Source organism: Ipomoea nil, unplaced genomic scaffold, assembly GCF_001879475.1.
Source record: "Ipomoea nil cultivar Tokyo-kokei standard unplaced genomic scaffold, Asagao_1.1 scaffold1026, whole genome shotgun sequence".
Lineage (NCBI taxonomy): Eukaryota > Viridiplantae > Streptophyta > Magnoliopsida > Solanales > Convolvulaceae > Ipomoea > Ipomoea nil.
Genome location: NW_017617454.1, coordinates 445,089 through 466,686, shown reverse-complemented (window position 1 = coordinate 466,686; position 21,598 = coordinate 445,089). Strand labels below are relative to the sequence as shown.

At 41.1% G+C, this 21,598-nt stretch overlaps 5 protein-coding genes across 5 annotated transcripts; 3 read left to right on the top strand and 2 right to left on the bottom strand.

The window, feature by feature from the left end:
- Positions 1 to 527: 527 nt before the first annotated feature.
- Positions 528 to 3,154, top strand: LOC109180464 (peptidyl-prolyl cis-trans isomerase CYP38, chloroplastic-like). Its single transcript, XM_019330069.1, has 7 exons — positions 528 to 833; positions 980 to 1,258; positions 1,364 to 1,563; positions 2,036 to 2,271; positions 2,359 to 2,501; positions 2,574 to 2,645; positions 2,739 to 3,154. Exons 1-7 carry the CDS (start codon positions 642 to 644, stop codon positions 2,964 to 2,966), a joined length of 1,350 nt encoding a protein of 449 aa, XP_019185614.1. The 5' UTR covers positions 528 to 641; the 3' UTR covers positions 2,967 to 3,154.
- Positions 3,155 to 3,428: 274 nt separating this feature from the next.
- LOC109180463 (deoxynucleoside triphosphate triphosphohydrolase SAMHD1 homolog) lies at positions 3,429 to 9,149 on the bottom strand. Its single transcript, XM_019330068.1, has 20 exons — positions 8,963 to 9,149; positions 8,667 to 8,821; positions 7,993 to 8,030; positions 7,819 to 7,841; positions 7,381 to 7,487; positions 7,193 to 7,244; positions 7,011 to 7,095; positions 6,028 to 6,118; positions 5,874 to 5,912; positions 5,664 to 5,731; positions 5,472 to 5,534; positions 5,336 to 5,391; positions 5,177 to 5,250; positions 4,959 to 5,051; positions 4,779 to 4,880; positions 4,526 to 4,606; positions 4,082 to 4,173; positions 3,925 to 3,940; positions 3,717 to 3,827; positions 3,429 to 3,625 (listed from the first exon to the last, which is right to left on the bottom strand). Exons 2-20 carry the CDS (start codon positions 8,787 to 8,789, stop codon positions 3,506 to 3,508), a joined length of 1,434 nt encoding a protein of 477 aa, XP_019185613.1. The 5' UTR covers positions 8,790 to 8,821; positions 8,963 to 9,149; the 3' UTR covers positions 3,429 to 3,505.
- A 132-nt stretch (positions 9,150 to 9,281) lies between these two features.
- LOC109180466 lies at positions 9,282 to 10,594 on the top strand. The gene is made up of 3 exons (XM_019330071.1): positions 9,282 to 9,700; positions 9,803 to 9,967; positions 10,059 to 10,594. Exons 1-3 carry the CDS (start codon positions 9,329 to 9,331, stop codon positions 10,377 to 10,379), a joined length of 858 nt encoding a protein of 285 aa, XP_019185616.1. The 5' UTR covers positions 9,282 to 9,328; the 3' UTR covers positions 10,380 to 10,594.
- LOC109180465 (formate dehydrogenase, mitochondrial-like) lies at positions 10,570 to 12,395 on the bottom strand. The gene is made up of 6 exons (XM_019330070.1): positions 12,226 to 12,395; positions 11,963 to 12,134; positions 11,324 to 11,864; positions 11,111 to 11,235; positions 10,785 to 10,897; positions 10,570 to 10,699 (listed from the first exon to the last, which is right to left on the bottom strand). The coding sequence occupies exons 1-6, from the start codon at positions 12,307 to 12,309 to the stop codon at positions 10,586 to 10,588; spliced, it is 1,149 nt and encodes a 382-aa protein (XP_019185615.1). The 5' UTR covers positions 12,310 to 12,395; the 3' UTR covers positions 10,570 to 10,585.
- Positions 12,396 to 14,605: 2,210 nt separating this feature from the next.
- Positions 14,606 to 16,839, top strand: LOC109180139 (CASP-like protein 4A1). The gene is made up of 3 exons (XM_019329607.1): positions 14,606 to 15,414; positions 15,599 to 15,734; positions 16,514 to 16,839. Exons 1-3 carry the CDS (start codon positions 14,708 to 14,710, stop codon positions 16,712 to 16,714), a joined length of 1,044 nt encoding a protein of 347 aa, XP_019185152.1. The 5' UTR covers positions 14,606 to 14,707; the 3' UTR covers positions 16,715 to 16,839.
- Positions 16,840 to 21,598: the final 4,759 nt, after the last annotated feature.

The window sequence follows — 21,598 nt, the reverse complement described above, 5'->3', positions numbered from 1 at the left end:
TTTTAATCAAAACGACACCGTTTTGCAACCGTGTGCACCATACATGGTGCACACGGTTGTACGTCATAATTTGCGCATTAGGTGGAAGTGGATTATGTTTGAAACTTAAATCAAGGTCGCGAATAGTCTTAAATGAGAGATCTCAGGTTTGAACCTCAGTTTGAAACATTGATTCTTTGTATTTCTGTAAATTGAGAAAGTATGTATGAAAAGATATTACATTGTAATATAGTCAATAACATTAAAAAAAAAAAAATACCTATAGTATTTTCTTGATTTTGTTCGTTTCAACTGCTTTCTTTTTCAGATGTTCTCTATCCTCTTAAGTTTAATACCTATAGTATTTTTGTTGGAATTCCTATGTGAAAAAAATTATACATTTACTAAAAGAAACTATTTATATATAAACAAAATTAAGAAAAAGGATTAAAAAAACGAAAATAGAAAATGAAAAATTGAGAATGTAAAAGATGATCTTATCCTGAGCGTGAACGTGAGGTTGACCTGAATTCCAAGGCCTCTCTTATCCCAAATCCTAAATCCTAATATCCTCTGTAGTCTGTACTATTCTTTCCATATTATTGTCTCTTCAATTGGATTTTTTCCATTCTTTTTCTAGAAGCTCCTCTCCTTCCAATTCAATGGCGGCCTTCATTTCATGCCACCATAACTATTCTTCCTCACTAGCACCTCCCACTTTCAAATCCACAAAGCGTAATCCCATTTCTGCTCCTTCTACGCTATATGCTCAATGCTGTGCTCCGCATTTCCCTTCACTCTGTTCTTCGCAGATTTCACCTCCTCCAGGATTTCGGCTCACTGATCATAATCAGGCAAGTTCGCTTTTGTATTTCTGTTCTTTGCTTCCTTGTGTGATTTTAATTAATTAAGTAGTCGAAGTTTGAAATTTCTTGCTGCTTGGTATAATGCATACGAATGGATGTATGGTGATGGAGATCTTGTAATGTAATGGATACAGAAAGACGAGGTATGTTCATCGTTGAAGAAGTGCGCGATTTCTGTTATGCTAGCTGTAGGGTTGTTAAGTGGAGTGGCGGGGCAAGCCAATGCGAGCAATCCAGCATTGCCAGATGTGTCGGTGTTGATCTCTGGACCTCCGATTAAGGATCCGGGGGCCTTGTTGAGATACGCATTACCTATTGACAACAAGGCTATAAGAGAGGTTCAAAAGCCTCTTGAAGACATTTCCGAGAGTCTCAAGCTTGCTGGTGTCAAGGCGATTGATTCTGCAGAAAGAGTAATTATTATATCCCATTCCCATTCTGTTGAAAGAGCAGCTATTCAGTTTTAGAATATATTCAATAATATTGATGGGGATTTTCCTGTTTGTTATGAGCTGTAGAATGTAAGACAGGCATCCCGGGCCCTCAAGCAGGGGAAGGCTGCTGTTATCTCAGGGTTGGCCAAGTCAAAGGTTGAGCATGGGACTGAATTGCTTAACAAACTCGAAGCTGGGTTGGATGAGTTTCAACAAATTCTTGAGGATAAGAACCGGGATGCGGTTGCACCTAAACAGAAGGAGTTGCTTAACTATGTTGGAGGGTAAGTGTAGAAAGAGGTCAATTCATTATCTACTATTTATTGATTCAAGTGCCTTGGTAACATCTTCTAAAAATCAAATTTCTGCATCTCTATGTTGCTTTTCACAATTCATAAGCAAAGCTAAACAATCATGGATGACTCATTCTGTTGCATGACCCACATTTTCTTAGGTCATAGAGGCCCTCTATACTCTATAGAATAACAAAAAAAATCAAGGATTGTCTTTCCCGCATTGTAGAGCTGTTTGCACATACCATGCTTCACAACTCTCAGATCAACTTATGAGATGAGCTTTTGTCGTTACAAGGAACCTTAAGCTTGAGGGAGTGATGCTGCTTTCGTTTGTGTTAACCAAATATTGTGTTGCTGATAAAGATAGAGTAGAGGACACCTCGGCAAAACTAATCTTCCTAAAATATGCCATTCTCATTGACTGCAGCTGAGATCTTCCTGGCGCATTGGATTTCTGCAGTGTTGAAGAAGATATGGTGGATGGCTTCCCATATGAGGTGCCTGAAGAGTACCAAAGTATGCCATTGCTGAAGGGAAGAGCAACAGTTGACATGAAGGTCAAAGTGAAGGACAACCCGAATCTTGATGAATGTGTTTTTCGCATTGTTCTAGATGGCTATAATGCTCCAGTTACTGCTGGAAATTTTGTGGATTTGGTTGAAAGGCATTTCTATGATGGCATGGAGATTCAAAGAGGTATAACAAGTAACAAAATATTAGATGCCTTTTTTTTTTTTTTCCTTAATTGGAAATCACTAATTAGTTACACTGGATTTTCTGTAGCCGATGGCTTTGTGGTACAAACTGGCGATCCTGAAGGTCCTGCAGAAGGTTTTATTGACCCCAGTACAGAGAAAACACGGACTGTACCTCTTGAAATTATGGTGGATGGGGAGAAAGCACCAGTTTATGGAGACACCTTAGAAGTAAGTTTGTGGTTTTATGACTTGATTTACATGTAAAAATGTGATTTGATATTGACTTGTGTGCCTTTCTAGGAGCTTGGTCTATTTAAGGCCCAAACGAGGCTTCCGTTTAATGCTTTTGGGACAATGGCCATGGCTAGAGATGTGAGTTATATATTGTCTCAACTATCGCAACATGTAGCAAGCATCTATCATTTTTTTCCTGATGCTCGAATCTTTTGATTGTGATGAAAACAGGAATTTGAGAATAATTCTGGCTCGAGTCAAGTATTTTGGCTATTGAAAGAAAGTGAGCTAACTCCTAGCAATGCCAATATATTGGATGGTCGCTATGCGGTGTTTGGATACGTGACAGAAAATGAGGACTTGTTGGCAGATCTCAAGGTCGGCGATGTTATTGAATCTGTGGAAGTAGTATCTGGCTTAGACAATCTTGTCAACCCAACCTATAAGATTGTTGGTTAAGAGTAATATTGAAATTGGACTAGGGGTGTTATATGACAAGTTTGAAACAAGTGATTTGTCTTTTATATTAAGCCATTTCATTCTCTTGTTATGTGTAAGAATACTTTTCAGCGGAGTAAAGAACTAAAGAATGTCATCACATAACAATTATAGAGATTAGTACTACTGAGCACTCAATTCTTTCTTTACTTTGCTGTGCCATCTAATCATCTATGTAGTAAATGAGGTTCTCATTTCATGTCCAAAATAAAGAGCCAAACCGCTCTAGCAGTACCAAATTTCTAGTCGTTTCAAGCCTTGTCCCTTCAATTTTACAAAATTCAATTCAAAAGCTCAAGACAAGCCTTTTCACATATATATAATAACTTACTCTGATACTAAATGTTAGATATATCTAGTCTAACAATTAACTGCATAAATACGAGGAACCTAACCTCGTAATAGCAGAAGCAAAATCAGTATATATATGCATCGTAGCAAAACTATATAACTGCCTGATTTATAAACACAGCACAGGGCGTGGAGATGGGTAGGGGTGACTATACTACATTGTCTAGAAGGCGACGACGCTTTTTCTTCTCGGGTGTGGGATGAACTTGTGCTTTGATTCCGTAGATCTTCAGCTGGAAATTCTCAAATGCCTCGGAAACAATCCCGACCTACAAAATGTTGCAGTAATGCAAGTACTTCAGAACAAGCTAGTGCAAAGAAATTACGTAAAGAAATGCGATGAGATATTCCTGTACAGACCAGTTCTGGCTTTTTGGAGTACACTCGCACTATCATATCCTGATATGATGATGGCAGCAAGTGGCTGATTCGATCATCTGGTATCAAGAACTTCTCCTCGCTTTCATAGTCCTGAATATATATAACCAAAGCAGTTGTGAAGAAGAATGCAAGGGAGTAAGTATAAGATTGGAAATTCTAAAAGGAAAGTTCTCAGACATCCACATACCTTGAAAAAGTTGATGCTGGTACAGCAAACACATGCAGAGAAAAGTAAAATGAAATTATACAAAAAGAACAGTGGCATATTATTATAGCATTCAAGTATGCTCATGAGAGGATGAAGTAATTTAAAAAACAGATTCACCATTTAGTTTTTCACTAACCTTTCAAGTGGATTGTGTTTTCCACGGGTCAAATCTATCCTAACATTGCTCACAACAACATCATCCTCGTCAAGTTTCTTCCCGCCACCTACCTGAAAGTGCAATACAACAAATTCTTAAAATACTTCCTGTAGGAAATCAAACTAGTCAATTAGAGAAGCTGTTAATTTCCTACCATTACTGTATGTATTTGAGACGTTAATGTCCTAGAATCTTGATTGATTTCCTAGGTAAAATATTTTCTGTAGTTGATTATGATTTTGTACCATAATTACCTAGAGTAGTCCTATTTTATATGGAGTAAGAGTTAATTTAGGATCTTCTTCCCTATCCTCATGTATATATATGTACTCCTTTGTAGTCAATAATATGATCAGAAATTCTCACAAATATCTTAGCAACACTTCCTGCAGGCAACCAATAAATGAAAAGTGCATTTAGTACCTGGGAACAAATGATATCTTTTGCAGTGACATCTTTGAAATGTTCCATTTTGTCTTTAGGAACAGCATATTCATTACAAAACTGTCATATTGAAGAATCAAGACTGGTTAGGCTCCAACTTTGGGAAATGGGAATAGGATTTGAGGTTACATTATTAATATCACAAACTCTATTGAAATGGAAATACTACTACTCATATATATAAGCTTAACTATAACTAATCAAAAGACCAATGATCTGAAGCTTAAATTACCTGGTACAAATTCCTCCTTCGAATGCGACTGATCAATTCCCTAGATTCCTTTAACTCCGGGTCTGGAGCTGTCTCAATGGTTTTTATTATCGAGTCATCTAACTATATCCATGTGTGAAGAAAAGTAAGATTACCAATGGCATAAGTCGAATTTAAACCATAAATAAAGAGCTCACCAACCTTCCAATATTCAGAAGGATCCTGTATATAAGATGCAATATGCAAATAACCATTTGCTTTGACTAGTGCTTCTACAACCATAAGCTCTATTGCCTGAATATTTGTGGCAACAAACAATTAGGATGCCTTGAAACATCAGTCTTAAATGCGGGTTTAAATAGAAAATCAACAATTTGGATTTATTGTTCCATGAAAAAACGAATAACAACTCTCCATACCTTCACTTTGGCATGAGTATAAACAGTTCTATACAGATCGGCTCGGGTTGCAAATAACTTGTGGATGGTTAAATCTGGAAGTTCATGGAGTATGCAAAAATAAGAATGATAACCAAACACACTACTACACACTAATTTTTTGTTGAAAAAATTACTAACAATCTTTGGCACGATAGCATATTTCATCTCCCAGCACTCTCATTGTCTCCATCAACCTGAAATGATGAAGAAAGAAAAACATAAGTCATACTTTTCCTTCTTTCACACACCTATCTATAAGAAGATATTAAAAGACCTTTGAAACTGGAAATTGCATCCTAGACCACATGCTCGGCTGTCACGAACAATGTAGTCAAACCTGAAAGCCAAACAGATATCTTACGAATCACATGCCAACAATAAAAAATAAAAAAAGTGACTGAAGTAAAAGAGAGAAAAAAAAAAAAAAAGAGTATGAAGACCAATCTAGTTTTCAATGTTGACTCACTTGTCAACATCAATTCCATTTCTGCCATTTGCTACAATATCATACAAAAACAGTTTCTCTCTGGAAGTCTACATAGAAGAACAAGAACAGAATCAAGCATACTTGGTGCATTCATTTCAAAATAAAATATTGATCAAATTTAAATGCAAAATGAAAAAGAAAAAAAAAATCATTCATTTTCCCTAATTGTGGTAGGGGCAGATAACATACTTTCGGCAAAGCATATTTGGAACTGTCAAGTATGAATTCCTGTCAAATAAGATTGCAGTTAATAGAACAAAAGGAACAAATTGAATCTCAAAATTGAAATACTAGTATATTGCAAATTATAAGGAGCAAATTGAAGTCAAAACATATATCATACCTCAACTCTTTTTATGGTTTCAGAGTCAATATCAATATGGTGCTCATCAACAATGTGATCTATCATCCTCGTTGACATTTGTTCATGACACCTAGAATGAGTATAGCACAAGATAAGATGCCATTGTTATGAAAAGACCATAATATTGGATGACTATCATTATTTGTGGAAGAACTTTCAAATCATTCCGTAAACTTCCATTTCGTGTAGAAATTTATGTCTTCATGAAAAGGACAGGTAAGGAAAACATAAATTTTCAGGAGAGATGCAATGAGAAGCAGAAAAACTGGCATGAAGGAAGCTACATGTACTTCAAAGCCACATCCTTTATTTTGTCAAAATGAAGAAAACTAAGACTCATCATAATTAAATAAATGCATAAAGAACAAAAAGAAATGCAAGCAGCACTTACAAATTCCCAGTACATATTTACTGTGTATGGCAATCACTTCAATATTATTATAAAAAGAAAGGGGGCTTCCTTCCAATAAGACAGATTAAAGATGCCTCAATCTTATAGGAACAGGAAATATCCTCCAAGCCCTCAACCTCAAGGAGTTGGGGATTCTATAAAACAGAGAAGAATATCTATTTGCATATTTTCTATAAAGGGCATCACCCTAATAACAATGCAACAAAAATCCCTCTTCAATGATTTTTTATTTTTATTTTTATAAAAAATAAAAAGTCTTCCAGAAGTGATTCTTCCTTGAACTGCATGATCAGAGAGAAATCTATGCTCCAATAGGAATGTACCCTCTACCATGCAACATTTGCAATTCAAGAGGTGGGTTACACCTTGAATATTAGAAATGGCAATTAAAGGTATGGTTTCTAATGTAAATTGTAGCTGTATGACCAAGGACATGGAAATAATGCAAAACATTAGTGGCAAGAGCATTTTCCATTCTGCACAAACATAGAAGTTATTAAAAGTAAATATACTCAAAATATGAGAATATGAGTGCAACTGAAGGAATTACCACTCTGAGCCACTAGTAACCATAGGAAGAAACTCCCGCTCAAACAAATGACTAAAAGGCCCATGGCCTATATCATGCAGGAGACCTAGTTAATGTAATAATATTAGAAAGAAAGCATCAGTAATGCTAGAAATATATGAACATGATCCATGTAGAAGCATGGGCCATAGAGAATCACTTGCCTGCAAGTTTCACTGTTTTTACATCAAAATCATCGATGTCAAGCTCCAATCCCTAAAAAAGAATGAGTTATAGCAGAACCATTGTATTCTCTCTCTCTCTCTCTCTCTCTCTCTCTCTCTATATATATATATATATATATATATATTGGATGACGAGGGAACAATGAATGAATATCTTGATTTCATACTTGGTGGCTTTTAAGCTTATGAATAGCTTCACCAGCTAGCCAATAAACTCCAAGGGAGTGTTCAAATCTTGAATGCACTGCTCCTGGATAAACCATGTTTGCCAAACCTAAGAGATTGCCAGAAACTTTATATATCAGTAAATAGGTCATGCATTAGGTAACAGACAACAAAATGCTAGACATAATTCTTTTAAGCCAATGCTAAGTCCAATGATAGAACTTGCATACAAGGAATCTAAAGTTCACAAGAGTCAAACTTCTGCTTGAACCATTGGAAACTGAAACAAGAAATTTAAAGATGCAACCATAAATGAAATGTTCATTCAATCATAGAAGATATCCAAAATCCCAGAAGTCCAGCAATAGTAGCAATCCAACCATAAAAATACCAATAACAGTTGCCAACAGAGCACGAGTAACAGAAGATCATAAATTTACCTAATTGTTTAAGATCGCGGAGCCTGAAAGGAAAAAAAAATAAAATCCATCATTACTGGGATATGCCAGAGAGAGAGAGAGAGAGAAGCATTAAATATAATCCAAGCCCTGCAGAAAGACCTTAGTGAGTGCGGCATTAATACCAGTTATTAGTGTATATGACAAAGAACTTGCCTCTGGAATTGCTCTGTATCAACGAACTTCAGAAGGAGCTGTCAGAAGATTAACTGTTAATAATCAATATTAACTATTGTAATTGCATATAATAGTAGTAGTAATAATAGTAATGAAATGCATATGGGCAAACTGACAGAAGCTAATGCTGAAAAATTATAGAATTAAACAGAAACAGAATTCAGAAAGAATAAACAGTACAAATCTAAGTTCCTTGCTATAACCAAGTCGAGCATCTAGAATTGATGCCGATGCACAACCAAAGCTTAACCCGAGACCACGAAAAAGTAGCTGTCTTCCTGAGTGATAATTCATGCATTCACGAGAGATGAACTCAAAATAATTGTAGAAAACATCACAAGTCTGTAATTCATATTCCATGCATGGCAACAAAATGCTGTAATATTTTAAGTTCAATCTTTCTACTATAGTCTTTCAATCATTGACTATCTTTGATGACAGAAATTTAACAATCATTATCATAACTAATCACTATACTCAGTTATTCCATAGTTCTCGAATAGCAGTCAACCAACCTAACTCACACAAGTCAAAAATATCAGTATCCCCAAAAGTTGTATGAAACAGAAATACTGACTCTATTTGCGCGCCAGTTCATTCAAGCACGAACAACAGTTGAAAGGTTAACCATGTAGAGAGCAAGATTTAGTTACCGGATCAATGTAGATGTTGCCATGAACGTTATCATGGATTTGTTTCGAATATCGCAGATCTCGAGAAGGTGTGAAGTTGTAAGTCGGAAGGAAAGTGAAATCGTCGTTGCAGAAGGCTCCCATCCTCTTACAGCTGACACTACGGTCCTCCAAACCTACACAAGTGCGCAACCGTATAAAGCACGTACAGCCGCATACACATAAGTAGAATACCACCAAAAATCCAAAAAAATAGGTGCTGAATGAAATTGAACGGCGGAAATGGCGGAATTATAGGGGGAGAACGCGTTGCCTACCGTCTGCGACGCCGGAGAGAGGGAGAGGGAAGTGTTAACCTGCCGGAAAATGGGAATGATCGTGGAGCAGTGCCAGTACAGCTGTAGGCTGTAGCTGGCTTAAAATAGTGCGGCAAGCAAAACGTGTCCGGTTTATTGGGAGAATGAGAATATGAGATTACCGGCACAGTTCCGGATATGGCCGTTTATGGCGGAGCACGCTGTTTCCTGCCTTTTCAGGATTAATGAACATGGGCTTTTGGGGCTTTTATAAATTTCAGCCCGGCCCAAAAGTTATGAAGCTCCAGTCTTCATATCATATCATATCATATAAAGATAAAGAAGAAGGGATAAATTGCAGGACAAACGTCGACCACATGTAACACCATGGGGGTGGTGGCGGCACAGTCTTCTTCTCTTCGACCACTCCAACTCCATACTCGCAGCATCACCTGCAATTCCTTCTCACCGCGGCGGCGGCGGCTCTACAGATTGCGGATTGCTAGGCCTTCAACAGGCTCCAATGCCGTCGCATTCCAGGTTAAGGCGTACATGGACGAGAGCAACTCCATTTCCGGCTTTGCTAACAAAGTTATCGGTTCACTCCCGGTGATCGGACTCCTTGCCAGAATCGCCAGCAACGAGGGAGGCGTCGGCGGCGATATAATCGATTTTGCTGAGTTCAGAAGGAGAGTAGGAAACAAGTGTTCCGTTAATGATTCCAGAGCTTTTTATGATTTTCAAGATCGGAGAGGCCGGGTAAATCCTCTTTTTTTGATAAATTCCATCATCTTCATCAATTTTTTTTGTTATTTCAGTTACTGAATAGTACTCTAAGCCCAATTCCTTTTTGTATGGTAGTCAGGGGATCCTCTTTACGTTTTATTATGCTGCTGGCTAGCGGCGCTCGGTGCCGGTCTCCTGAAATCCGAGGAGATACTAGAGGGAGTTGCAAGGCTTCGAATATCAAACGATATTGAGCTGGAAGAGCAAAATTTCATGGCGATGATGAATGAAGCCAGAGAGGTTAGTATGTAGAGGTTTATACATATATTCCAGATCTTATTCAATTCACTAAAATACTAATAAAGCATTACATTGGGTGAACCACTTTCAGAAGCGAGCGAAACTGAGAGCTCCGGTGCCGAGCATACCTATAGAAATCCGAGCTGAGAAAGCTCTGGACGCCATTTATGTGTGTTGCTACGGCCAGGATCCTATGGAAGAAGAAGATCAACGGCTGCTGTGCATCCTGCTCGGCGCTGTTTTTCCTACAGTGAGCAAGGCAGAGGTTGATCGGATTGTGAAAGAGAAGGCAAAGCGAATCGCAGACGGGACGGACGAACTCCAATTCCCAATGCCTAAGCCACTATCAAAAGAAGCTGTGCAGGCGCAGTTGAAGGATTTGGAGTTTCTTAAGCAACAACGGCAGATATAACAAGCTATGATCTCAATGTAATTTCCTATGATACCATTAAAATGTAACAGAGATTTATTCATCACGAAAGTACGAAACACACAAACACAACTGCTTTTGATAGCAAAACCTAAACTTCTTAAAATGATCGATTTATTACACTTGTATTGCTAGACACTCGATCAATACTCCAAGCACATACAATGCTGGGAAGTAATAGAAGCCATTTATCTGTACTGGCTTGCCAGTTTTCCATCCTTGACAATGTAGTTTTGTGCAGGAAACTCTTCGCCCTTAAAGTACTTGTCCAGCATGTCCTTAACTCCCGCAGCATAGCGCAACTGCAAGTTGCATAGAAGTGTTAAATAAGGCTAAGAAAATTGCAGTAAGTTGCATCAAAAGCTAAGAAGATTGCAGATTTGATACCTGTCCGTCAATGGTAGTTCCAGAAATATGAGGGGTCATTGCTTGGTTTGGCATATATCTCCATGGGTGATCCTTGGGAGCTGGCTGTGGGTTCCAAACATCGCCACTGTAACCTATGGTGAACAAAAAACATTGGATTAACCAAATGAGACCCAACTAAAGAGTAGCTATTTGGGTCGAGTCCAGACAAGTTGATTTAATAACTATAAGGTTACAAGTTTCACTTCTAATGAGAGTGACTTGTTGGTCTTTTTGGTTTAAGCCGATCAGCTATGGGCAACTTAAGTGTTGTTATTGCATGCGTAAAGTTTGAGTTAGTGAGTTACCAGCAATGTGGCCACTGGAACAGGCATCCACAACTGCTTGAGTGTCCATGATTGCTCCCCGGGCGTTGTTCACTATAAGAACTCCCTTCTTCATCTTTGCAATTTGATGTTTGTCGAACATCCCTCTAAATCACAAATGAAAAGCATGATACACACCATACTTGAGTTTGTAAAGGCAAGAGACAAATATAAGATGAGACAAATTAGAGTTACCTGGTTTTATCAGTGAGAGGCATGTTGATGACAACTACGTCACATTTTGACAGCATGGCGTCAAGATCTTCCTCAAAATTTGCACCTATTTCCTTCTCCAACTCCGGGTCCATCTTGAGGCGATCATGATACAACAGACTACACTTAAACGGTTTCAGCCTCTGCAGCAGAAGCCGTCCAATACGACCTGCACCAACTGTTCCAACGGTTTTCCCTTCCAGATCATAAGCTCTATATGCAATACGCGCAACATCCCACTCCCCGTTGATGACCTGCTGGTGTGCCGGAACAAAATTCCGGGCAAGAATTAGGATACGCATAAGTTCATCCTCTGCAACCGAAACAACGTTGCTCCCGGTGACCTCCGCCACCGTCAATCCAGCGGCGGCGGCCGCATTGAGATCTATATGATCTGAACCAATTCCAGCAGTCAGTAACAGCTGCAAATTCTTTGCCTTCTTGATCCTTTCGGCCGTGACGTAGGCCGGATGGAAGGGAGTGGTTATCAACACGTGGAGATCAGGGATGTGCTCCTCAAGCTCTGCAAATGGGGACACCATTATCATCTATTCATCTCCATAAGTCATTCACTCATTATTGCTTGTATGTATCATAAGACAAAGATAATCATTAGCGTACCACAATCTGGTCCGTCTTTGTCAGGAGTAACGATGTACTGATGCCCCTTTGATTCCAGCCATTCACGGATCCCCAAAGCATTCTCAGCGCAGCCCAGGAATTTGGGATTCAGGGAAGCATATTCATTCGCTTTATAGAACACACCCACAATCTTTTTGCTCCCTGGAGAAGCCTGTTTGTACATACCCAAGAAATACAATGAAAAATAACCGAAAAAAATAAAAAAGAAGGGATTTTTAAAGGGTCAAAAATAAGAAGCTTACATGAAGTTGTCTGGTGAAATGCAAGGAGTTGGCGTGGGAGGTAAAAGCCCGAATTGCAGATTCAGTAGCACGCCTCATAGCCATATCTCTGCCTCTTTTACGTACTTTAGACTTATGTTTCTCACTTGCTTACTACGTTGCGACTTGAGACCGTGAACATATTTATAGCATGCAATCACATACAGGCAAAGTTTCAGTTTTCATTCACGTGTTTGGCTGGCTTTAATCACATTCAATATTGTGAACTATTAAGGAGGCTTCTCAGGAGGTTTAAGTCCATTTTACTTGTTGTACTATACCACATGATTGATCATTTTATTTGGTCACTCTATTCTCTGCACAGTCCTTGTCGGAGAATTATTCATGGACTACTTGCGACCGCACTGTTAACTAACTTAATTGAGATTTTTATTTTATTTTTTAATTTAAAAAATGTGTAATCACTATTTAGGTAACAACTTAACTAACTTAATTGAGATTTTTATTTTATTTTTTAATTTAAAAAATGTGTAATCGCTATTTAGGTATCCAAATCTACAGTATAATTACTGTTATTTGCACACTCGTTGGCAAATCATAATTAAAGTTATAATTTATTAAATTACAACTATATGTTATATTAAAATAAAAAAGTATTAATATAAACTTTTAATTTTTGAAAATAGAAATTATTTTAGTGTAAAAATAAAATTTGATGTAAATGGATTAGAGATGAAAAAGAATTGGTATAAAAATATGCTAAGAATTTTTATTTTTATTTTGTGTGTAAAATTTAGTCCGTTTTGGATTAGAGATGGTCTGAGAGCATCCATAATAGTTGGGGATATTTTGTGATTTTTGAAAATTTTTTGTAAGTGTGATTAAGAAATAGAATATGAGGGGAGAGAAAAAAAAATAAACAAAACTATTATAAAAAATATATATATATATATAAATAAATGTTACTTGTCAAGCGCGCTGACAACTCGTCTAATGCGCCGCTGAGCACACTTCTGAAGCTCACGTAGCAAGTTGGGTGGCTGAGTTATTTTGATGTGGGACACCTACTTTGCTGCAATAACTCTATCATTTACCGTTAACATGACATGCTTTTTCTCAAAAAAAAACTGTGTATAATTCACTGGTTTGGAGGGCCTAAGTGATCTGATGCCTCACCAGACCTTCACATGAGTGCTGTGTTTACAATAATTCACCTTATGGGCAAATGGCAATGTCATGATGATTGATGTGTCGTGGGGAATTTCTATTTTGACGACTATTTTTTGTCTATATTATGCGCAAATAGAAAACCAATTTTAATTTTCCTTCCAGCGAACTGTAGCAGACGGCATGGTGATGGGCAAATTATGCGGTGGAACCGTGTCCACCTTACATAAAATTATTCATAATTATGAATATATAGTTTAAAAATTATGAACATATAATTCTATAATTATAAATATAGAGTTGTAAACATAATTATTCATATATAGTTCTGTAATTATGAATATAGAGATTCAATAATTGTGAATATGAAGTTCAAAAATTATGAATATATAACTTTAAAATTATGAACATATAGTTCAATAATTATGAACATAGAGTTCTGTAATTGTGAATTCAATAATTATGAATATGAAGGTCAAAAATTACGAATATATATAATTATGAATATATAGTTCAGTAATTATAAATATAGAACCGTGTCTACCTTGCAAGGTGGACACAATTCCACGACAAATTATATCATGCACCAGGGTGGGTCCTTTTAAGTAGATGACTCGTCGGGCGGTCGGAGCGGGACTTCTTTAGGAAAAAGAACTTGAATAACTTAGTTTTTCTGACAGAGTCGTCATTTTTTATCAGGAACGTCTATGAACAAAGAACAAAAAAATTCATAAAATCTCGTTCTAAATTCCTGGAGTGTGGGAATGCGTTTTAAGAAAACAAGTTCCATTTGGGAGGAGTAAGCGCTCTTAGCCTAGGAAGACGAGGGTGCTCCCTACCTGCCAGCTAAGGATGGAGAGGGTGGGCGAAGCGTTTTAAAGTGTATGTGTATTAGGAGTTATGTATATTTTACTATACGATTATGTACATGCAAAATATAGGATTTTTAGAACGCACAATGCATTGTGCGCCCTGGTGCACGATATAACAATTGCGGTTCCACAGCATAAACGATTGATTGTGATGATATTGGGCCTCCATATTTAATACATGGCCCAAATTCCTTCAAAATTGGGCTTCTATTAATTTTATGAGAAAAATTGGGCTAGAGGAGCAGTCAAATTTTGGGCCAGCCTAGTTGGAAGTCAATGCCCGTCTTCTTGCCGAGACAGGAGTCAAAACCCACGCGCTCTGTCACTCTCAGAGTCTCAGGTGATAAACACTGCCAGATAGAGAATCCGCTACGGTTTAAAAGCCATCGTTATCGTCGACCGCCTATGCTGATATCATCAATTCTCTTTTAGCCATTACTTTGACTACTGCGGACCTTTGTTTGATGAACGTATGTTCTCGTAGAAGCCAAATGGAGCCCGACAAGCCAGAACCCGTTTCTCACCCGGTGCCCGGAAAACCAGAATCCATTTCTCCTTCGCTACCCGGAAAACCAGAATCCGTTTCTCATCCGGTACCTAAGCATACAGAAACGGGTTCTCACCTGGAGTTGGAAGAATCCGGCGAAGATACTGCTTCAGATTCTTCACAATCTAGCCCCAGGGAAAATGCTAGTAATCGCAAGGATGCTGCTAGCGGAGATGCGGTTGCTGATAAACCAGCTTCTCCGCCGGGAGGATCACCTCCGAGGTCGTCAATTTCATCCGGTGTAAGTAATTTAACACACGGATCGTCTCCGAGGGAAGAAAAGGCATCTATTTCTCCCCCTGCGCCAGTGGGCAAGGATCCGAAGCCGGAGGTGGAGGTGAAGAAGTCCGTAAGAAATGAATCTTTGGCCTTGGTCAAGGTGGATCATGCTGCCACAGATGTTGGCCGAGGCAGAGTCGGCGGCGGCGGCGGCGAGACACGGCGGAGGTTGCGGCAAAGGTTGTCGAGTTTGAAGATTTCCCGGAGAGAGAATACGGTGAAGAAAGCTGCCTTAGGTTTTAGGATTTTTGGTTTTCTGTTCTGTTTAGTTTCCTTCTCCGTCATGGTGGCTGATCGGAAACAGGGCTGGGCTATTGATTCTTTCCAGCGTTACAAGGAGTTCAGGTCTTTTTTACTTTGTTACTTTTCACTCTTTCTTTTTCTTTCTTACTTTTCTATTTTAATCTCGCTCATAGCCCACAGGGCATTCATGTTGTTCATTCTGGTTATAAAACACACATACTATGATACTAAGATCAATTTATAGTATTCCAATGTAGTACTGATAATAATGGAATGGAATTGGCAGGTACTCTCTGTCAGTGAATGCAATAGGATTTATGTATTCAGGAGCACAGGCAATTGATCTAATCTACCACTCTGCCACTGGAAACAACTTTTTCCGGCACCCATTGCGCCATTACTCAGATTTTGCAATTGATCAGGCAAGTTGATCCATCAAAAGTAGCTTTAACTGCTTTGTTTAATTTACGAAGTTTGAGTTTATTCGTTTCTACTGATATTAATGTTCCATATTTAGTATATTGATCATGATTAAAATTTAAAATATCACCTGGAAAAGAAAAGCCAGAAATGGATCATTTACTGATACATTACTCTAATCCCATGCGTAGACAGTAGGGCATTGTTGATGTGTCTTAGTGTTTACTCCTTAAAAGAGCCATGAGATTGGAACAATTTTATTCTTAAAGGATGGGCGGTCCTAAGTTTGGGTGAACCAGAAAGTGCTCGGGGAATGGGGACCAAAGAATTCCAGAATAACTTTTTGTTGCCTTTAAAAAAGAAAAAATCTTAGCTCCTGTTAATACTAACTAAACTACATTCAGCATTCTGTGTATTACATAAACTAGTTCTTATCCTGATCTCTTCTGTTGAGTGTTTGGAATTCAAAAAGTGATTCTTTTTCCCTTTTCTCTTTTTCGTTGCCTTTTAGTTCTTTTGTTTGAGGGGGTGTAAAAAAGAGACATTTTATCAATTTAACGAAAGCATGAGATTGTTCTCTCTGGCCTCTTTTGGTGTGTAGATGCAAAGGATCCAACATAAACCAAAGTGTTTTTCAGAGTTTAGCTTCTTTAACCAAAATGCTTTATTCCATTATGGTCTGTTAACCATAAACATCATTTGGTCTTATCCCTTAGCAGTGGGATGGTTCACTTAATTAGGTTTACCTCAAAAACTTACCACTGCTTGATTGAAATTTCAGGCGATAACGTACCTTCTGATATCAGCATCATCTTCAGCTGCTACCCGAGTTGATGATTGGCGGTTGAACTGGGGAAAGGATAAGTTCCCGGATATGGCGAGTGCAGCTGTGACAATGTCCTTCCTTGCATTTATTGCCATGGCTTTCAGTTCTCTCATTTCGGGCTATGCTCTTTGCACTTCCAAATCCATACACTCTTGAAGTCTTGATTACTTGGAATCTACTTGTGTGCTCTCAAGAAATATATATGTAAAATCCTTAGCTTCTAACTTGAACAAAATTGGGGTTATGATTTAATGAAGCTTAAATTTTGCTGTTTAATTTTACATTGTGCGTGTTATGATATATCCTGCGGTATACTATCCGGAGATGTAGTCCCGTAATCTCGAGAACCCTAAACCGGGTGAATAAATTTACTTTATCTGGCTAGCTAGGGTGAGGTTGGCAAGTGATGGTCAGGAGTGTATGAGGTAGTTCAAAGTCCAAAAGTCTCCTCTACTAATAATTAATGCGCCTTTTATAGGTGAGGTGTGGCGAACATGCCGATTACAAGTGTTGGATGGTCACAATTGCCGCGCCGAGTGTTTAAATACGGTTGAAAAGGTGATGAGATGTGATATAACTAGTCGTTTCATCAGGTGAATACTTTTGAGCTGAGGTAATTATGGAGGAAAAAGCTTGGTGACTGATCATGTTAATAGGTCCAATCGGCAGTGTTGTAAAAATCGACAATCTAGACACCCCTAAGCGTATTTTAGACTTTTGACCGATAAGGCGCCCTCAATGCCCAACTTGATTGAGTCGGCCCCTATTTAGTACCTAACTCGGCCAAGTCGGCCCACAACTCGACCAACCATAATCTGATAAAACCAGTAGAAGAAGAAAAGGCGTTGTCTCATCTCCCTTCCAACTTTCGAGTTCCATTACCGGTAGCACACCCTCACCGTCGCACAGCCACCGCACACTCCACAGCGTTGTCGCACAAGTTCACCGTCACAGCAGTGTAGCACAACCAAACTCCTTGTTGTCCGTACGTCATCGCCAGTGGCCAGCCCAAGCTCCTCGCCGTCGACAAAGCCATACCCCTCCAAGTATCACACTGTCTCCATGCATGTTTAATGAGAAAAGAAGCAAGACAAAGCAAAAATAATTTGAAAAGTGTGCCTAGATGACAGATGTCTCTTAATCATGTCATTTATTTATTTATTTATTTAGCGCGCTCGATTAATTAGCGCCCTTTGATAGGAATAGTACAGTTGGTGTGGCATGTAAGTATTTTCTCACGTATAATATAGTATAATCTGATGTATTATTAGGTGGTTGTGATGCAAGTAAATGATTAGATTTAGTCATCAATTAGGTAATTTAGGATATCCAGTTTGACTTTACCTGAGTATCTAACATGTAGGCTTCTAAGCAAAATCAGTCCTCCCACAACTCCTGTATTACAGGCACTAGTATTCAAAAGAGAAGTGGTACGGTAGACATAACAGGTTTACCATCCCAACAAGAAATTCCAACAATTATATATGACGAGGAATATTTAGATAATCCTAAAGCTTCCGTTGAACTCCTGTATTACAGGCACTAGTATTCAAAAGAGAAGTGGTACGGTAGACATAACAGGTTTACCATCCCAACAAGAAATTCCAACAATTATATATGACGAGGAATATTTAGATAATCCTAAAGCTTCCGTTGTTAACAGTCAGTTCATAATAGTATCTGATGGTTTTATTGGGACCGGGTCCACCATAAACCGGGTATAGGAACATAGGACGGGGGGTAGGGCGCTAGGCCCAGAACAATGCGTACAAAAGCCCGAGGTACAAGCCCAGAATGGCAGCCGAATTACAAAGAACAAGGCCCACAGGATGGGCTATAGCGAACTATGCTACTGGTAGGAATCGAACCCAGGTGACTGGATTGAGAGTACAAGACCAAAACCACTAGACTGTAGTGCTTATCGTGTCTGAGTTGCCCCTTAGCCAAAGATCCAGGGCCCCTATTTATAGCAAGCCCCCCTCCTCCTCTGGCGTCCGCGTGTCCCATGTTGCTCCTTGCCACTCCGCTTGTTTGTCGCCATGCATGTCACGCCGCCACTATCCCCGCGACTCCCGCATCCTCCACCATGCACGCCGCACCTACCTCCCCCCCTCAGCCGTACCTACCTACCCCCTCACGCCGTACCTACCCCCTCATGCCGTACCTACCTCCCCCCTCACGCCGTACCTACCTACCCCCTCACGCCGTACCTACCCCCCTCATGCTGTACCTACCTCCCCCCTCACGCCGTACCTACCTCCCCCCTCATATCGTACCTACCTACCCCCTCACGCCGTACCTACCCCCCTCATGCCGTACCTACCTCCCCCCTCACGCCGTACCTACCTCCCCCCCCCTCACGCCGTACCTACCTCCCCCCCCCCTCACGCCGTACCTACCTCCCCCCCTCATATCGTACCTACCTCCCCCTACCTCCCCCCTCACGTCGTACCTACCTCCCGCACCTACTTCCTCCCGCCTTCCGGTCCATGTTCTTCACCCTGGCCCACCATGCGTGCTTGTCTTCCTAACCCAACAAGACTTGGTCCAACCTCCTTCTTTCACCACCCCCACTTGGGTCAATACTTTCCCAATAAAATGGACCCCTAGGGTCCCATATCCCCATCACAAGTCCCCCACTTCTTTTAGGCATCTTGATGCCTAAAGGAAGTAGAATTCGGTACAACTACCTCCTTTCTTTCCCAAACTCAACCTCTAGTTCCCAAGCTTTCATGATATCCCCATCACAAGTCCCCCACTTCTTTTAGGTATCTTGATGCCTAAAAGAAGTAGAATTCGGTATCACCACCTCCTTTCTTTCCCTTTCTCAACCTCTCGCCGCCACCTTCCATTATCACCATTGTTGTGTGTCACTTCATTACTCCGTACCTCTGCCACACACACCGCATGTTGCCCTGGCCTTCGCTTCATCACCTAGTGTCGAGAGGTCAAGGTGACTCCTCTATTGTCACTTCTTGGATGCTTCTTGCACTGTACATCTCTTTTGTTGCATTTATTTAGTATGCTTTGTCAATTTCTCCATGATGCACCTGCATGCTTCTTTTAAATATTCAATGGATGTCTTTGCTCCTTCTCCATGCTACACCTGCATGCAACCTTTTTTTTTTTTTTTTTTTTTTTTTTTTTTAAGGATGAAGGTAACTGAAGATTGCAGGACGCGGTAGTGTGGGTTGCGATAACCCACACGCCCCCTCCGCCAACGCCATGCAGCTTGCCGGGGCAAGTCCGCGCATGTGGGTTGCGATAACCCACACGCCCCATCCGCCAACGCCATGCGGCTTGCCGGGGGCAAGTCCGCGCATGTGGGTTGCGATAACCCACACGCCCCATTCGCCAAAAACCATGCGGCTTGCCGAGGGCAAGTCCGCGCATGTGGGTTGCGATAACCCACATGCCCCATCCGCCAAAACCATGCGGCTTGCCGGGGGCAAGTCCGCGCATGTGGGTTGCGATAACCCACACGCCCCATCCGCCAAAAACCATGCGGCTTACCGGGGGCAAGTCCGCGCATGTGGGTTGCGATAACCCACATGCCCCATCCGCCAAAACCATGCGGCTTGCGATAACCCACATGCCCCATCCGCCAAAACCATGCGGCTTGCCGGGGGCAAGTCCGCGCATGTGGGTTGCGATAACCCACACGCCCCATCCGCCAAAAACCATGCGGCTTACCGGGGGCAAGTCCGCGCATGTGGGTTGCGATAACCCACATACCCCATCCGCCGAAACCATGCGGCTTGCCAGGGGCAAGTCCGCACATGTGGGTTGCGATAACCCACATGCCCCATCCGCCATGGCCGTAGAGCCAGCATGCATAGCACGTAAGAGCACATAGGAGCACATAGTTGAGGTGGCCGTGGGCCAAGCATGCAGAGCACATAGTTGAGGTGGCCGCGGGCCAAGCATGCAGACACATATGAGCATATAGTTGAGGTGGCCGCGAGCCAAGCATGCAGAGCACATATGAGCATATAGTTGAGGTGGTCGTGGGCCGAGCATGCAGAGCACATAGGAGCACATAGGGGCACATAGTTCGGGAAAATAAACACAATCTTTACCTAACTAAGTGTTCAAGTGTACTCACCAGAGTAGCGTCTCGATATGCTAAGTGTGTTACCTTATAGGGTAGCTCCTCTTGCGAATCAACCATTTGGGCGTACCTCGAAACCTTGCTAGGATGGTAGAGACTACAAACACGGGCTAATCGTAGCGATCCCCACAGATGGTGCCAATGATGGTTTTATTGGGACCGGGTCCATCATAAACCGGGTATAGGAACCAATGCGTACAAAAGCCCGAGGTACAGGCCCAGAATGGCAGCCGAATTACAAAGAACAAGGCCCACAGGATGGGCTATAGCGAACTATGCTACTGGTAGGAATCGAACCCAGGTGACTGGATTGAGAGTACAAGACCAAAACCACTAGACTGTAGTGCTTATCGTGTCTGAGTTGCCCCTTAGCCAAAGATCCAGGGCCCCTATTTATAGCAAGCTCTCCTCCTCCTCTAGCGTCCGCGTGTCCCACGTTGCTCCTCGCCACTCCGCTTGTTTGTCGCCATGCATGTCACGCCGCCACTATCCCCGCGACTCCCGCATCCTCCACCATGCACGCCGCACATACCTCCCCCCCTCAGCCGTACCTACCTACCCCCTCACGCCGTACCTACCCCCCTCATGCCGTACCTACCTCCCCCCTCATATCGTACCTACCTACCCCCTCACGCCGTACCTACCCCCCTCATGCCGTACCTACCTCCCCCCTCACGCCGTACCTACCTCCCCCCCTCACGCCGTACCTACCCCCTCATGCCGTACCTACCTCCCCCCTCACGCCGTACCTACCCCCCTCATGCCGTACCTACCTCCCCCCTCACGCCTTACCTACCTCCCCCCCTCACGCCGTACCTACCTCCCCCCCTCATATCGTACCTACCTCCCCCCTACCTCCCCCCTCACGTCGTACCTACCTCCCGCACCTACTTCCTCCCGCCTTCCGGTCCATGTTCTTCACCTTGGCC

Excerpts from the sequence above, each read along its gene's own strand:
- LOC109180464 (XM_019330069.1), top strand. The coding sequence starts at position 642 with ATGGCGGCCTTCATTTCATGCCACCATAACTATTCTTCCTCACTAGCA. Across the intron at positions 1,259-1,363 it reads CGATTGATTCTGCAGAAAGA|AATGTAAGACAGGCATCCCG; the intron begins GTAATTATTATA and ends TATGAGCTGTAG. Across the intron at positions 2,272-2,358 it reads TGGCATGGAGATTCAAAGAG|CCGATGGCTTTGTGGTACAA; the intron begins GTATAACAAGTA and ends GATTTTCTGTAG.
- LOC109180463 (XM_019330068.1), bottom strand. The coding sequence starts at position 8,789 with ATGGGAGCCTTCTGCAACGACGATTTCACTTTCCTTCCGACTTACAAC. Across the intron at positions 5,732-5,873 it reads CCAAATATGCTTTGCCGAAA|ACTTCCAGAGAGAAACTGTT; the intron begins GTATGTTATCTG and ends TCTTCTATGTAG. Across the intron at positions 5,251-5,335 it reads ATGCTATCGTGCCAAAGATT|ATTTAACCATCCACAAGTTA; the intron begins GTTAGTAATTTT and ends ATGAACTTCCAG.
- LOC109180466 (XM_019330071.1), top strand. The coding sequence starts at position 9,329 with ATGGGGGTGGTGGCGGCACAGTCTTCTTCTCTTCGACCACTCCAACTC. Across the intron at positions 9,701-9,802 it reads TTCAAGATCGGAGAGGCCGG|TCAGGGGATCCTCTTTACGT; the intron begins GTAAATCCTCTT and ends TTTGTATGGTAG. Across the intron at positions 9,968-10,058 it reads TGATGAATGAAGCCAGAGAG|AAGCGAGCGAAACTGAGAGC; the intron begins GTTAGTATGTAG and ends AACCACTTTCAG.
- LOC109180465 (XM_019330070.1), bottom strand. The coding sequence starts at position 12,309 with ATGGCTATGAGGCGTGCTACTGAATCTGCAATTCGGGCTTTTACCTCC. Across the intron at positions 11,865-11,962 it reads CAAAGACGGACCAGATTGTG|AGCTTGAGGAGCACATCCCT; the intron begins GTACGCTAATGA and ends CCCCATTTGCAG. Across the intron at positions 11,236-11,323 it reads CCTCTCACTGATAAAACCAG|AGGGATGTTCGACAAACATC; the intron begins GTAACTCTAATT and ends TTTGTGATTTAG.
- LOC109180139 (XM_019329607.1), top strand. The coding sequence starts at position 14,708 with ATGAACGTATGTTCTCGTAGAAGCCAAATGGAGCCCGACAAGCCAGAA. Across the intron at positions 15,415-15,598 it reads CAGCGTTACAAGGAGTTCAG|GTACTCTCTGTCAGTGAATG; the intron begins GTCTTTTTTACT and ends TGGAATTGGCAG. Across the intron at positions 15,735-16,513 it reads CAGATTTTGCAATTGATCAG|GCGATAACGTACCTTCTGAT; the intron begins GCAAGTTGATCC and ends TTGAAATTTCAG.